The sequence below is a fragment of the Euprymna scolopes genome, chromosome 6, assembly GCF_053919585.1.
Source record: "Euprymna scolopes isolate OS-2025 chromosome 6, ASM5391958v1, whole genome shotgun sequence".
In the NCBI taxonomy this organism is placed as follows: Eukaryota; Metazoa; Mollusca; class Cephalopoda; order Sepiida; family Sepiolidae; genus Euprymna; species Euprymna scolopes.
In genome coordinates this window covers 86785608-86803823 of record NC_136487.1, presented here as the reverse complement: position 1 = coordinate 86803823, position 18216 = coordinate 86785608, and the positions used below count along the sequence as shown (strand labels likewise).

General features: G+C 32.1%; 1 protein-coding gene across 7 annotated transcripts in view; it reads right to left on the bottom strand.

Moving 5' to 3' along the window:
- Positions 1-18216, bottom strand: part of LOC145277762 (hemicentin-1-like) — a 508122-nt gene that overhangs the window by 102531 nt on the left and 387375 nt on the right. For all 7 annotated transcript variants that reach the window (XM_080129486.1, XM_080129488.1, XM_080129489.1 and 4 more), the window contains one exon: positions 3769-3924. In XM_080129486.1, the coding sequence (XP_079985612.1) occupies positions 3769-3924 (156 nt within the window). The remainder of the gene's footprint in view (positions 1-3768; positions 3925-18216) is intronic.

Here is an 18216-nt window from a genome sequence, read left to right as displayed (position 1 = left end):
TCTTTTTTAAAAGATTTTAAAAAGCAAAATTAAAAACAAAGGCTAAACTACTTAAAGGTTAAATTCGCGAAATCTGGCCTAAAAACATTGAGTGGTTCTAAAATGGGTGATAGATTTACTTTGAACGTTGTATGAGAAGCTGAGCACCCCTACAAATATTTAAATATTGACTTTTTTCACTTTCTTTTTTTTTTTCATAATCATAAACTAATGTCCATTTGATAATCCACTGAAAAAATTGAAGAAAAAAAAAAAAAAAAGAAAATAAAAAATATTAAGACAAGATTCTTCAGATCCGCTCATAATTTGAGTTTTAGACAATTCATTTTAACATGAGTAAAATCAGAATTTTTTACCTTAGCAATATCCTCATCTTTACTAATCAAACGCTCTATTTTTTAAGTGTGTGTGAAAGGTGATAACGTACACACATTAAATGCCTTAACATAGTATTATAAAGATTCTACCCATAAGTACAACATATTCTATATTATTTATTTATATTAGCTTTCGTTTTCTTCCTTTAGCTAAATTAAAAGATAAAATTATTAAACATTTTTGATCCAACAAGCCATACTTAGCATTATCAATGTTAGTATAAACACCACCATTATTAATATTATGATTATAAAAAGAAAATTGAAGATGATTATAAAATATCATATTTAAACTTATCTGCATTCTATATACATTATTTGGGTTAGAGATTGTTACAGTGTCGCAATGTATTAATTCAGCATTTTATATAGATGCGAGAACATAAATACGTTTAAATTTGCAAAATAACGATATGGCAAGCTGGGTATTGTGTTACCCGTAGCATTAGTTTGTTTCTTTATTTTTCTTACATTTCTTGTGGCCAATATTTCAAGCAAGCGTTCTTTATCTCGACACGTTATCAGAGTCGTGGTTAAAACAAAACGTCTTGTAAAAAAATAATATCACACTCAATGGGTTGGGGGTCTAATCAGCTTTTGTGTTATACTGTTGTATATATACATGTATGTATTTCTATAGTTTAATTGTTTCTAGTGGTTGCATTTTTATGGCCTCTGCTGATCGTCTGATACATCAGGGTTTGGGTTAGTTAAATACTGTCGCCTTAAAGTGTAATTGTGTATGTATTTTCTATCGATAGCCAGGTGTATTTTTATTATGATTTCTATAGCCAGAGTTTGGATTTATTTCCTATTTTATTTTTATCGCTAATCGAGTATTTTATTTTTTATTTATTTAAGAGTTCTACTATTTCTAATGGAAAATATAAAAAATTACGGATTTGGGCAAATTATTTACGAACTGATGTAAATTTTCCATTAAAAAAATGACGCTTTATCTTTTATTTAGATATATTACTAAAATATTTATATAGTCATAGAATTACATCAGTAATGCAATGTTTTTTATATATATACATTATTATTTCTGATAACCTAAAGAAAAACACCCACTGTTGACTTATTATAAGCATGGTGGATATCTTTCGACATTAATTTCAGGTGGCGGGATAAGTCTGACTTTTGTTTCCTCTCACAACTTAAAATGGTTTCATTTTAGGATTATAAAAAGCATGTGTTTTACTAACTTTTGCATGGTTTTGGATGGTTTCATATTTAATTATTAAAAATTAAAATTTTATTCTTAAGATAAACACAAAAAAGTTAATACGTTTTTATTTAGTTGAAAAGGAATGAAATAAAAAGATAAGATTCTTAATAAGAATCATAGAAGACTAACGACTACTAAAAATGTTGATTATTTTAAAAAGAATAACTTTATGCTTTGTCAGCTCAACGAAAAGAACAATGTCACCCTATTCGTTCATCTTGATAACTTTATTCATTAGTAATTTTACCTTGGATGTATAAATACATCTTCATATTCGAATATATAAATTATACTGAAATGTTATAAACTAAAGCTTATTTTTATATTTATTATGTTAAGTTTAAAAATTATTTATTCAATTTAGTTTTATTAATGAATACGATATGAACAGGAAGTAATGAAGATTAAAGTGTGTCAAATAACTATCCACCAACAGATTTTCGATGCCATATGCATTATCTGGTTGTAACAAACCATTATTTATATGTATGTAATAAATGAGGAATTTTGAACAGAGTATGCTACAGGAAAAATTATCAGGCTGGATAGAATTTGTAATCAATGAAATCGATTGGAATTTTATTTGTGGCAAAAAGCACACACTGATTATCAAAAATGTGTTTCTAGTCAGAATCAAATTTCGATTTGGCAACTAAGTATATGGAAAGTTCTGTTAGGATTGTTCAACACTATCATGACAACCGACTAGAATATGTCCATTTGTATAGATATAAATAAAAATAATAGATAAATGTAAATATAAGATATAAATATAAATAAAATTAATTATCCAACTTTTCTCATTGTTGTTAGGTTGGTTACGTGGTACAGGTTCATGCTGGAATGTTAAAAAGGTAACTTTGGTCTAGGTTCTGAATCTTATAACCAGCAGAATAGCCACCCTCCACACTGATAATAGCCCCCAAAAGTTTGAAAGGCACATAGATGTGAATAAAAAATTTCATAATGGTAAATGTGGCCTTTAACATTTTATATGCAAAATCCCAATCTGACTATTCCAATAAGATGATTTTCATGTTTTATCTGTATTTATGAAGTAAATTCTGACTGTTCCTGAATATTTAGAGTTTGAGGAATAGAAATTCATAATATGTATTCGAAAACCACATTACTCAGTTTACGTTGATAAATATATTTCATAGTGATGAAAATAGGTATAATACTATTCTGGTTTTACATTCATAAAAAAGCAAATACAACTTTTTACTTAATTTATGACTTGAAAATTATAGAAATTAAAACAAAAAGTAAAAATAGAAATCGTAACAAATGGTTCAGGGATTGGAGCAAGAGTGTATATATATATATATATATATATATATATATATATATATTAGTGTGTGGCTTCCTTCAGTTTTGACAGACTATGGATACCCACTGCAAAGGTGTCTGCGCATAAAATTTGTGTGGCAAGAGTTGCGCAGTCTGCAATCACGCCTCCCTGAGTCAACATTGTTGGATACCAGTGGCAAGTTGAGGTACAGGACGACTGGAAACAATGCCGAGATGAGCAGAGAGCACATATTGCACCTAGAATTCCCAAAATGGTCACCCAACTGGTACTAGCCAGGCTTAACATTGCTTAACTTCGATGATCTGGCGAGAACCGGTGTGTCAATGTGATTATGCCATATATATATCATTGATTATAAGAAAACACATGATGTGCTTGGTAAAGATTAATTGTGGGGGAGGGATGTAAAAATTTATTCCAACAAATGTCGGAATACTTAAATCTCTCAGCTAATCAATACAAAGGGATATTCTTGAGCTGCACATCAAAAATGGATAATTATAAAATGTAAACATTTACAATAAGTTTTTAATTGTATGGGCTGAAGGAAGGAGAACATACTTCCTCATTCAATCCTGTGCAATGTTGAATCTTCTTTCTTGTATGTGTGTGTGTGTACACATCGTAGAATTTCTTAGCAGAAATTCTGCCTGGGTTTTGGTTTTTAGAAAATTAACAGACATAGAAAACATTTTTTATGTCTTTTAAATTTTGAGGATCCAGAGAAAAAATTGCTAAATTTGTTCGAGTGTAAGGACACGCAAAATAAATGGAAACATGATCTTTATTTTAAACAAACAAAAAAGTGAGAATCAGAAAGGGAAATATTTTTTGCATCTACTTACTGTCGTTGATATGTCTCGGATCATATGGCTTGTCAAGATCAGATTCATCCGATAATTCTTGGCCAATATCCTGGTCAGTATACGGTGGCAGCTCGTCAGTATGATCGCTGGAAGTATTGTGTGTGTTTTCAACAAAACCATTGGTGTAGGGTCCATCTGTCAAAAAACAACAAAAAAAAAACGGGTTTGTATATTAAAAAACTTGTGGAAAACTGATCTCAAAAGTAGAATTCTGCAAAGGATTTTCAGCTTCCGGTACTTAGGCAGAATAGAAACCCTGTTATCGTCGACATTCTGAAAAGATTATGCCAACCGTCAGAGGGCATCCAGTGAAAACTTTGTGCATTTTTTTTTTTTTTTTTTTTTTTAAAATTTCTTAACCCAAAGCAATGGTCAATGCTTAAAACACTAGCAAACAGTTAAAAACACGATTATAATCCAAATCGAAATCTGTTATTATATGGTAATTTCAATGAAAATAAAAAGAGGTATTTGCGCAGTTTACAGACTGTGCTGCAATAACACTTAGAAAACCATTCTTAACATGGAGAGATGTGGGGACTTTAACTATTCTGTATCTTCACCTAACAATTTAAAAAACACAAGATACTGCAAAAAAAAAAAAAAAAAAAAAATAATTAATAAACTGAAAGATATCGTCTGCCAATTATTGGCTCCGGTGATTTTATTGTTTCGTCTTTCACTACTTTCCGGTTTATGTAACTTGCTCGAAATATGTCGACGATAATGTGGTTCTTATTCTGCATATGTACCGAGCTCCACTTTTTCAAGTATTAATATCACTTTATTTAAGGTGAGTTAATTAAAAAAAAAATTTTAACCAGGATCAACACGAATATATATATATATATATATATATATATATATATGCATACAGATTGGACATTAGTTTCAGTACTCATTAGTAGGGCTATGACAATAGCATATTTTTTTCATTGTTTTGACTCTTGAGTATATATCCGACACAGACACAATTAATCAACCCAGAAATACATAACTCTATATAAAAGCGTATAAGATATCAACGGATACACACTCGAGAGTCAAAACAATGAAAAGAATATGCTGTTGCCCTAGCCATACTCATTAGTATTCTACAAGATTACAAAATATGTAATCTCAGTTTCTGGTCATAATTTAGGATTTAAAATTTGTGATTTGAAATATATATATATATATATATATATATATATATATATATATATATATATCGCACCAAGTACCTTCTGTTTGTATTAAATTTGATTCTATTTGAATAATTGCCCTTAGATTAGGTGTTTTTCTTTCCCTTCAGATAATGAAGAACATATCTGAAATAGTTGTGGCCACAAGTTTTACTAGGAAAGATTACCAAGTAAGTGTGGACAGAAAAGAAAAGGAAAACACGTTCAAAATCTGTAAACAAAAATCTCAAATTGCAGTCATTTTCTGCACAAGATATACCTTTCTAATAATAAAAAAAGCTAATTATTTTTAACAATAAAGAATTCACATTGGCGGTGGGGGAAGGGGCGAGGGGCGAGAAGCTAGAAACATGGAGCCAAGCGAGTGGAGAAAACAACACCCAACCCAAGTTTGCCAAAAAAGCAAAGGTTGAAAAAGTAATTATGATCATGCTGTGATAATGATAGACATCACTTTAAACTCTCGCACCCAAGTTGAAGAGTTATTGCTCAAACCGACAAGACACTATAATCAGGCTGACTGGGATGCCATCAGAGATCACATCGGAGATGCCCAATGGGAAAATATCTTTTCTCTTCCTGCGGAAAAGTGTGCAAATGAGACCACTGAATGGTTCAAGGCGGCAACTGAAGCATATGTTTCACACACGGAAGTTCTATAGCAAACCCAATTCTTCCCAATGGTTTACTTCTATTTGCACAGCTGCCATTGCTCAAAGGCAACATGCATACCGCAGATTTATCCGACATAAGTCTAATACAAACAGACAAAAGTTTATAGAAGCTAGCAGTAATTGAAAGAAAGAAATAGCGAGAGCTAAGAGAGAATATACCGAAACCATAAGAAAATGCATTGGAGTACAGAAATTAGGAACACGTGATTTCTGGAAAATCTACAACAGTGTTGTAAATGTAGTAAATAATGAGCGATCAACAATTCCTCCACTATCCAACAATCATGAGGTTGTTTGCACGGCAACTGAGAAAGCCAACATGCTTGCCCATCAGTTTGCTTCAAACTCTACTTTGGACCCAGCAAACCACGCCTTCCCTGACTTTCCTTTGTGGATAGAAACCACACTAGATGATCTGAAAATCACCCCTTCTCAAGTACATGATATCAAAAATCCTAGACACCTCAAAAGCATGAGGACCTGATCTCATCCCGGCTGTACTATTAAAAAAATGTTCCGCTGAGGTTGTTCCAGCTCTCTCCAAACGTTTCAACAAATGCCTTAACGAATCTTGCTTCCTTGACTGCTGGAAAATTGCTTCTGTGGTACCAGTTTCAAGAATTCTGGCGAAAGAATTGACCCATTAAATTATCGTCTCATTGGCCTCGTCCCTCTTTCCACCAAAATATTCAAGCCCATAATTAATCAAGCTCTAGTCCATCAATTTACATTTGCTACACTTCTGTCTGACCAACAATATGGATTTAGGCAAGCCCGTTTTACTGCAGAAATCCTAACTGTAATCTCTGAATGTATATATCATGCGCTGGATAAGGCAGGGGAGGGAAGGGTAGCAGCCCTGAATATATCTAAGGCTTTCGACAAGGTATGGTACAATGGGTTTCTCATGAAAATCAGATCCGGTGGTATTACTCGATGAATAACATAATTAAATCCTGAAATAAGAGAAGAATCCAGATTGTCCTTGATGGTCATATGTCAAGACAATATGATATAAATATGGGAGTACCTCAGGGGTCGATCCTCGGATCTTATTATTACTGATATTCATAAATGACCTCCCTGATAAAATTGTCTCTGAGATGGGTATATTTGCTGACGACTCCACGCTCTATAACAGGCAGAAGGGGAAAATGAATGAACACATCTAAGGCAATGGCAGAAACCCTAGAGGAAGATCTCCAATCTGTAGTGGAATGGGGCAAAAATGGATGGTAACATTCAATGCTGCCAAGACTAAGCTTGTTTCCTCTAATAATTACAAGAAACCGTCTCAACCACTAATAGCTATGGCTACCTGAAAGTACTTCGTTCAAACTCCTTGACTTAACATTGACGGAGAACATGAGTTAGAACAGATACATCGAGGGCATTGCCAAGGCTGCTGTGAGGAAGGTGGGCTCTCTCTACTGTGCTAGAAAGTTATTTACACCTGAAAATATCCTGTACCTCTACAAGGCCACAATAACATTTGTCCATGTATGAAGTATTGTTGTCACATTTAGGCTGGTGCATCTGCTACTAGTCTCACTCTTTGACAAGGTTCAAAAGAGAGTCGCCAACCTAATACCTGAACTGTCAGCTAAGCTTCAATCTCTGTCCCATCGACAAAATGTTGCATTCCTCTGACGAACTACAAGTCCTTGTACCCCCTCTATGTAAACACCCCCAACAAAGCCGACAAGCAGCAAAGTCCCACCCCTACACAGTAGAGAGCCCTAGATGTCAGAAAGCCTTCTACTCTAACAGTTTCTTCCCCAGAACTGATAGACTTTAGAATTCCCTTCCAGGTTCCTGTTTCCTCGACTGTACTTACATGCAGAAGTTAAAGTGTAATGTAAACAGACATCTTGCAGCTCAACTCCCTACATAGTATCCTTGCAATTTATGTCCCAGATAGTAGCCCCTACATCAAAGTGGCACTGTGCTTTGTTTGAGGTGAAAATGTAATTTTGAAAAAAAAAAAAAAAAAAAAAAAAAATCATATGCAAGAAACTTGTTCATATAAGTTCTTTATCTGTGTCTAAATCAAAACGTAGATACTATGAACAAAGCTTCTTTCTTAGAAGTGCACGCCTGCGGAACTCTCTTCCGTTTGTCTGTTTCCCACCTGACTACAACTTGGATATCTCAAGTCCAGCATAAACAAATTCCTGATAAACTGCTGCCTTAAGTAAGACACTTTATCAAATCTCCATTACTAACAATTACTACGATATTATCCCATTGATTACTGTACACTCAATAACCCTTATCCCTGAGTGGCTTCTGGGCCTTGATAAGTGGTGACTACCATGTAAAAAAAAAAAAAAAAAAAAAAAAAACAACCGGCAAATCTTCTCTTATTTTGTCTTTTAATCCTCACATTCCATAAGCAATGTTTCTGACAAAGAGGGAATATTTGTTTTCTGGATATTTATCGTGTGCTAGTTTTTGGTCTTTAAGTAGTATTTTTGTTTTTTTAATTCCTAATATCAAGTGAGTTTACGCCTTGTCTGGAGCGATTTCGATAAAAAAATAATTTCTGCAATGCTTATCTATTTTTTAATAGTGAAAACTGCGTATAAATTATTTCGTTTTCTGAAAAAATTACATAAAATTAACTTGTATATATTTTGGAAAAAAAAAAACAACTTGTAAAGTAGCAATCATTTTCACCGGTTAACCTTATGAGGTAAGTAGATGTTTGTAAGTGGCTTGGAAGGTAGATGGTTGTTCAGTTATAGTATGAAGAGTTCACTCACCTCCTTCAATTCTGTGATATGAAAGAGCAACCGTTCTAAACAAACAAATAAGTTAATTCTGATTTTTAGAGATTAAAATAATCACATTTTAATAAAATTTTCAGCCTATATATTATATATTTTACTAGCTATTCCGACCTGGCGTTGGCAGAGATATATTATGTCCAAATTTGTTTTGTAAAAGCATTTGGTTCTATAACCATGCATTTTTGATTAAACTCGTCATCTAAGCTAAAAAAAAAATCAAATAAAGAAAACTTACTCTTACCAAAAGAATAAGAGTTATTCCCCTTAGGTAATGCTTATTTTAAAATTTTAAGTGTTTATTTAAGAATGTCTCCATATTAGCAAACAGCTAAACCAGAGTAAATATTTTTTTAAAATAAGTTGTAGCAAAGTATGTTAATTTATTGCTGACAACATAGTCACACAAATAAAAATTGGCTATTTAGAACTAAAGTTTGATTTTGTCAGTTTAAATACTATTTCGGTCCAATTTTTAAAATCCATCTGACATAATTTTATGTTTGATGAGGAACACCCGTTTTCAAATTAAAAATCACACCTACTGTTAAAAGAATGTAAGAAGAATTTTGAAAAGTTTGGATCAGATTAATGTGCAAGCATTTTAGTGTTTTATATATATATATGTTTTATTAAAATCGATTTTATATGTAATTCCAACATTTCTAAAAAGATAAGATGATCATGTATAAAGAAAATAAAAAAGAAATAGCGAAAGAAAATAGTGGAAAAAAAGAAAAGTAAACAAGAGATAAAAAAAAGATGAACAAGAAAGAAAAGATAAAAATAAGACAATAGTAGCATATGATACGATTTTTTTGCTTAAAGCTGTACAAAAATTCAAAAGTTTTCCCTCCTACCCACCAGAATTATTTGCCATGTATTCCCCCAATGTAAAAAATAAATAAATAAAAACAAATAAATAAAAACAACAAGATTGTGAAGATGCTTCAATTTTCAAGATAATGAAATAAAAAAAAACAAACAACACTTACTTGCCAACCAACAGATAATGAAAAAATACAAACATACATCAAAATTCTTTCAACCAGCAAACAGGCAGAGCCACACATGCCACAACATCTTAATATTTTTTTTAGATGATGCGAAACCAGATTTTGGATTAAGATGTAGAGCTTGCAGTCTAGATGATTTAAGCTGGATTGAGGGGGATTAAGCAATTAATAAATGCAGCATCGACATATTAGTAGTAGTCCAAAGCATTTTTTTTTTAACAATTTAAAGTAGTTAAGTTCTTTTTTTTTTTTAAAGGCACATTAGAAGCATCAAACAAAAAAGCTGGAAATGTTTTAATTACACGTTAAGTAAAAACAAAAAAGTACCGTATTTTGATATTAAACATTTTTCTTCAAAAACTTATGTCCTAATCCAGATAAACAAAATTAATTGCTGTGAATTTTTGCTTAAACATTCAACCGGAATTTTCTTGTATTGCTCAGAGCCATGATTGTGTTTTGCAGCATCCAAGATGAAAATTGAGTTAAAGCATGCCCCCCCCCCTCACCATGTTACTACATAATACTAAATTGATTTGAATTCCAAAACGTTCATTAGGCAACGTTCACAACTTCCGTCGTTCAAACACTCGGGATGATCGAATTGAGTTTTTATTAGCTATTAATTCATTTCATTCTCATGACAATTGTTTGGTGGCTCTGGGGTAAAGGCCTAGCAAATTGAGCCAAAGGTGGCTTCGTGGCTGGGTTTGAATCTCCCAACCGACAGGAACTGTCATTCCTGCACTGATGATTCCATAAGCATGAAACACAAGTTCTGTAAGTATTAGAAGATTATTTTTTAATTATATATATATATATATATATATAAAATTAATAATCTTTTAGTACCTACAGACACTCGTGTTTCATGCTTACGGAATCATCAGTGCAGGCAGCCATATATATATATAATTGTCTATACATTATTTTTATTTAAATTTTCAAAGAAGCTGTCTCGTAATTTATCCGGATAGCATCCACACATACAATTAGACATTCGTGCAACATTGAAATGAAACAACAGATACAGTCTGTTAGTATTTTACACGCAAGAGAGAAACGAGAGGTACACCCAACAGTCATGCACATGAATGGTTGAGATACGAAACAACACAATACAAGACAATGAAGAGCAACACAATCAAGATAAATTACAAGACATAAACGATCAAGATTGAAAAGTAACAATGCTGACATAGTTGAATGCTTGATAATGACAACATTCAGAAACGTCACAGCGTGATTTTCTATTGGATGCAATCAACAGTTAACGTAAAAAGTCAAGCAAAAAAAAAAAAAAAAAAAAAATTCAACAAGGGTTGGAAGTGAATTGTAAAACTTAATATCTCAAACGTTATTTAGAGATTTTGTAAATCTCGAACCCATTATAAGGCAGAACAAAAACCGATTCTGCTTTTGAATACTGTTGCGTATTACATGGAATGTTAGCTTTGTGGGTAAACCAACACATTGTATAAAAAATTCCAAGGTTCTATACTTTCAGCCAAATAACTATACTTAAATTATACACACACAATAACAGAATCCTCATGTCATAATCTTTCAAGACTCATGGCATAACGGTTAAATGCTTAATTAACATTTCTACTAGATCATGGCTGACGGAATGAGAACAATTAACCCGTGGTTAAATAAGTAGTTTAGTTCAAAAATCTGTATAGGTACCAAGATTTAAAGATCCCAAAGTTTAAAAAGATGCATGTGAAGGTGACATCGGCCGAAACGTTGTATAGATGACAACCAGGATGAAAATAGTCATCCAAAATAAGCCAGATCATTTATCTTTATATAATTGAAATATTTTGAGCTGCAGTAAGAGATACTCTCAATAAATGAGGTGGGAGTCTAAATAAGAAATACAGAGTGGAAGATACCCTCAGTACATGGGAGTTGAGATGGAAGTTTCATAAAAAAAAAAAAGAAAACGAGCAGGAGTCAACTGTTTTATGAGCAGATTCTAACAGCTTCCGGAAAAGCATGGAAATGCATTCTTCTGTCATTATGCTAAATTCTATAATGTTCACGTTTGGCTTATTGCTAAAGATGTCCCTTTGAATGAAGCTTAGAATTGTCAGCTTTTGCAAGAAAGTTCATAACTTGAGAATAATAGGTTCCACTTAAGCAAATAATTTTGAATATGAAACAGGGAGCTTTACGAAGTTGATATTGAACACCTCGAATTACAAAATGGCCGACAACTTGTAATTTCCGCATGTATTCAAAATAGTTTTTTTTTTCTCTGCATGTTTTTTTTTTTTAATTTTATTCTGCAATTTCAACAAGATTATATTGAAAACAAACAAGTTTGTATGGATGTGAAGGTAACAGAAAATCTCTATCTTTATAAAGTGTAACGTGTTTATATATTTGCATGTACACGATCCACTCCTGAACTAATTAACCGAACATTAAAAATTTTGGAACAGCTGCTAAGCGTAAAGGATCCAAATATGGGCTTATTTAGTTTAATCTAGTTTTATGCAAAGAAGTTAAAAAGAGGACAGAAGTTCTTCCTGAAAATTCAGAGATCTCTGATTTTTGTGAAATCAGAAACAATAAATACTAGACATTAATTTATAAATATTCCTCAAATTTCAATTCCTTAGGAATATTTTAAACAGTTGTAAAGGGGCGTAATATGCCCTCCTTTAAAAATTTTGGAGTTGTTAAGCACTAATTAAGCAAAATTCTCGAATTTCAATTTCTATTTAAGACCCCTTAAATTTTATACATTTTCTAGTATCAAAATCATTTAACGGATTTATTCTAGTTAACTATGAAAAATACCAATATAAAAAATTATTTCCCGCTTTCGACGAACAAATGTTTAGGTGGGGTAAACTGACAGGAAAACTCGAAGAGATTAAATTAATAGTGCGATAACAGTCTAGTTTTATTGATCTGTTTAGAAATAAGAATAATGAAACAAAGTGATGTTTGGGAAACAGGAGACACAGCAAGACGATATTCACGTGGGAGATTAAAAGAAGGTGAATAGCAAAACAAAAAGTATGATAATAAATTGCAAAAAAAAAAGGTTTTCTGAGCAAATTTTTGCATCTTCGTTACTGTCTCATGAAACAGTTGGCACAAAGAAAACAATAGAACATAAAACGCTATAAAATAGAAATATAAGGGAGAATTAAAAAGAAAATTCCCATTCACAATGGACGATACAAGGGAAAATAATTCATCTTAAACAAAAAAGACAGGCAGATAATGAAATAAGAAAAAACCTTATATACTTATTTTTTTAAAAAAAGGACTCTTTAACACTTAACTACAGTAGCACAGTAAATTCGATCGTCAGAAATACATTTCTCTACGGGTTTTGATAGACTGCTTTTTCATGTCAATATACATATCTCAATAAAATACGATATCTTCAAAGAAAAATAAGTTTTACTGGAATCTACTTTTTCTATTTATACATGCTCTGGAATTATTAATCAATAATCAATACTGAAGCCTTGACATTATATATATATATATATATATATATATATATATATATATATATATATATATATACATACACACATTATAAAGTGAATGTGTCTGTGTAAATTTCCCTACACAATAACTCCGTCAACTTTCAGTTTACAGACTCGAAATTTGATATACAGGGTACTGAGATTTAGGAAAATCTTTGTAATCGGTTTTCGGCCAGAAATTTGGCTGTTAAGGGATCAAAGTTCAATGATTTGGCCTTTGAGAACTCTACCAAACTCCTCCGACAATTTTGGGTCTAAACACTTGAAATTTTAGATACAGGTTCCTTGGACATGGATCTAACATAATAACTTGGTTTGAGCCCGAAATAATAAATGTTTAAGAGTTATGATAGGGGTCAAAGTTAAAACTTTGACCTGTGCGGTCTCTACCAAGTTACTAAAGACAATTTCTGGTCTAAACATTTGAAATTTTACATAAAGGGTATTCAGAGATAGGGCAAGCTTTTTAATCGGTTTGGGTCGAAAATTTGAGCTACAAATATATAAATCTATGTATGTATGTTTGCCTGTCTGTTTAAAACTTTTGACAGAGACGACGGATTTTCACAAGATCAGTATCGTTTTGAAGCTCGACCCTTCAGACAACAAATACCGAAAAATTGGCAAAAGCAATTTCTTCACCCTCAACTGGGCATTTTTCTACAGGGAGGGGTTGCTTTTTTCGCCAATGTTTTCGAAAGTCATCCCGTCTTTTCGATTGTCTAGCCCTAATTTATACCTACGTCACTTCCGGTTTGGCGGTGGTCGTAACAGCAAAGACGTCAGGTTTTTTTCACGTTCTTTTCCTCCTTTGCGGTACAGGTTCGAGTCTGCCTTCCTACTACTACTTTTTTTTTTGCTCAACACACACCTCCAAACAACTGGGCAACGCCGGGCACCCATGCTAGTATATATATATATATATATATATATATATATATATATATATATATATATATATATATAAATAAATCAAATTTGGCTATTTGCCATGTATTTAAATAAAATAAAATAACTTATTGCCTCTCACTGAAAAATATTTAGATTTTGAATAATATTTTATATAAGCTTGTTTAGTCGCATCAAAGCATTAGGTTGATAAAATGGTGGCAATTTTGATGGGCAAGAAAAAAATGTAAATATTGAAAAGATGCATCATAAAAATAGTAAAACTTCGGAAACAATTTATTTTAAAATGAATTCGCTTTGATTTATTGGATTTTTTTCTGTTTCGGACATTTTGCAATTAGGATTGATAATTTTTTACTTTTGTCATATCTTGCATGTTATTTTCACAACATTTCGACCATTGTAACCTTCAAGTCTTGTTGAACTCTCGAATCTGTATTGAATTTCCAACTGAATCTACAGCGATTTTTCTATTAGTTATGACTGCATAAAACTTAATTCTTGATTGTATTCTTAGTATCGCCTCTACTGAATATTGAACCTTCAACCTTCAGAAGACTGTCACTTAAAACTGATTATTACTTAACACTTTATGGAATATTTAGTAAATGGAATACTTAATAATAATAATAATAGTAACAGACTGGTAAAAATAAGATAAACATATCTATTAAGCAAAACCAATATTTCAGTCGATTCAAACGACCTTAATCATTTGGTGTATAACTGATTAAGATCGTTTGGATTGATAGAAATATCGATTCTGCTTCATAGATGTGTTAGAATTATTAAATTTTTTTTCTGCTAAGGTCTCATCACTTTTCAAGGCCCAAAAGCCACTCGAGGATTAAAGTTAAATGAGTGCCAGGTGGCTGATGAGACAACACCGTCATGATTGGAAATGGATGGTGGTGATTGGCTTATTTCTACTAGTCTGTTAGCATGCATATCCATTATAAAATAAACAGTAGTGCTTTCTCTGTTGTGCCATGAATCCTCATGGATTAAATAGAGATTTTAGAGTTTGACAAAATGCACCTGAAGAAAGTCGGAGGTAACATCGACCAAAACGTTGTGAGAATATTACCCAGTAGTCAGAATAATACACATAGTTCTTCGTTGGTTTCTTAACTTGCCTTTCACAAGGTTTTAGATTTATGAGAGGCATTTAAAATTGATCGCTCAATATAAAGTTTTAGATGATGACGTTGCAGGTTATTTATTAATAGGAAATAAAGGCATTTCAGTTCACACAGGTTTCTTGGACACGTTCACTGTTAGTTACTTCCACAACAGAATTAGTTATTTAGTAATAATAAGCATGCAAAAAAACAAAGGCTATAAGAATATTAGAATATTACCAAGGCAAACAAGGAGGACAAAAACCATTCTTCAATTCTTTATAATCAAAATAGAAAGAAAAATCAGATATAAATGTTGAAGGTTGGATTTGATTCTTGGTTCTCTACTTTATTTTATTGGGGTGGGGGTGGGAGTTGGTTGCTGGTGCCCTCTTCCCCACTCTGACATTTCAGAAGCAATATTTTAATACGTTGGAAGGGATTTGGCAAATGAGAACTTAATTAGTTATGCAGAGTTCATGGAATAAACTCTCAAAATAAGGTTGATATGCAGTAAAACAAAGAGAAACAAGCCAACAGTCTCTGCATTCATATTTGTGTAAACAGAAAAGCTGTGCTGACTAATTTGCATATTTAATGAATCTGCTGAGTCATTCACCAATCATGGCTGCCATCGGGACTTGCAAAATCAAAGTATTAACACACACACACACACACACACACACACACACACACACACACACACCTATATATCTATAAAAGTGAAAGTATCTGTGTGTCTGTCTGTGTAGATTTCCCTACGCAATAACTTTGTCAATTTTAAGTCTACAGACTCGAAATTTGATATACAGGGTACTGAGATTTTGGAAAAAAAGATGTGATCGGTTTTCGGCCAGAAATTTGGCGATTAAGGGGTCAAAGTTTAACGATTTGACCTTTGAGAACTCTACCAAACTCCTCCGACAATTTTCGGTCTAAACACTTGAAACTTTAGATACAGGTTTTATGAACCTGGATCTAACTTAATAACTTGATTTGAGCCCAAAACAATAAATGTTAAGAGGTCATAATAGGAGTTAAAGTTAAAAAAAATTGACCGTTTTTTTTTTTTTTTTTTTGCTTAACATACACCTTTGGGCAAGGCCGGGCACCCATGCTAGTATATATATAAAATTACAATACGACTGTGTGGGTGACAGTGGCTAATAACACGAACTGGAAACCAGAGTGTACTAAGTAGTTTGAATCCAGTTCATTCCATAGAAACACTCATCAAAACCCACACTTAACCTTATGTCTAACCTCTTGGAGATGATGTAAATAAAATAAGTGTAGCATTTTCATTTATTTTGTCATGAAGAATGTAAAATAGAACACTTTACCAGGAAAAACTATCTTTTTGATTCGGTTTTAACATTTAAAGTGCTGTAAGTCTTAGATGCTAAGGTGGGCAATACCAAGCAATATCTCATGCCTGTTCTGTATGTGGTCTGATCTAAAGAGTTGACATCAGTCAGGATGTACGCATTGATATCTCCTCCCACACGTTCGAGCTATGTCTTTATCAGTAAGCACGCCTCCTAATGCCTGGATACGAGATGTGTTATGGAGTTAATGCAAGAGATGGTACCCTGTACATGACCGAATCACCAGAGATGCTAAGCTGTAATCCCACCAAAACCGAGGAAGGACGGTTGGTGGGATCCTTTATTCCAGTTTGTAGTTGCATATATCACTCATTTCTTTTACTAATTTATCAAGTTCAAAGGCCACTCAGGATAAGGATTAATGAGATTGCCAATAAATGATGGAAAATATGAGACGGTTGAATATGTTGAATGGACTGAACAAAATTTTATAACTTATGGGGACGGTTAATGTCAAGTATTTGTTGACATTGGCATTTGAAGATGGCCATGTTGGAGTCTGGAGGGAAACAGTCCCATGGTAATTTGTTTTATAGATTGGAAAGTTCTTGGAAAGAAACTCTGTTCGTGGAAATTCTGCCTGACTCTAAACACATCAAATAAAGAAGTTTAATGTTGATAGTAATGTGACACTTGAAAATATAAAAGAGGTCACTATTTCAAAAATGCTTCGATGGTAGGATATGAATTTTCATTTTGGGAAACAAATCCCAGGAATTATATATTCCAAATGGAAGAAAACTTTAGGTGTATTCAAATTAATCGACTCAATGAAATCTTAGCTATCCTTCAAGTTAACCTGATGCCAGGGTGGGGGTGAGTAGTGAAGAGTTCCAGCATTGAGAACCGAGAGATCAGACCATACAACAGTCTTGCCTATAAATGGATCGGCCAAATTTATACTTTCTCTTTTTTTTTAAATTTCAAATCTCCTTGTTTATGCATTGTTAGTTTTGAATATTCAAAGAATGACAAACTGTTTGAAAATAAACATCTGCATAAAAAAAAGGACTTAATCATTCAGCAGAATGGTTTTCTCATTTTGTCTCGTTTTTATTACCATATATGAATTCTTATAAGTTTTAATAGAAAAATATGATTTATTTTTGGAAAAACGTTTTTTAATGTTGGAATATAAAGAATTATATTTAATGCTTTAGGATTATAATTTCTCTTTTCTTAGAGAAAAATGCAAGAGAAGTTTGAATAATTTGATTTTCAAAGAATTATTTAATATATTAAGTCAAAAAAGTTTAACTGGAAATTAATTTTCTTAGTCAAATTAAAATCATTTCAAGATGAACATTTTATTTTTATTATTTTTTGTTTGTTATAATAGAAAAATTATAGGAAAAATATAATTGCTTTGAAAAAAATTTTTTTTAATTATTTAAAGCATAGTGTAATTACATTTTATTTTTAAAGCATAAAGTCAATAATAACCTGATGAGTCATTCAATGAATATCTTCAAGATTTTAAGTACAATTCAAAAAGGTATGACAAACCCAATGTAATTTAGCAGAAAGTAAATGATTGAACAAATATATAATACGTTGGTGACGGGGATGGGGCAAATATGATTGATAAAAGGGTACAAAAAAAATAAAACCCTTTTTATTCATGTTTTTATTCTTTTTGATACAGTGATATAACCAATGGTCTGAACAAGTGATTATCAAGTGTATTCTCGTCTTGAGAAACCATAAATCTATGCAGCATAACCGCAGAACTGTTTGCTGTAACTGCACAGACTAGTGTGTAACTGAAATGTTTTATCGCAATAAAAAGTAAAATATCAATTTATCTGTACAGTAGAAATAAACAATT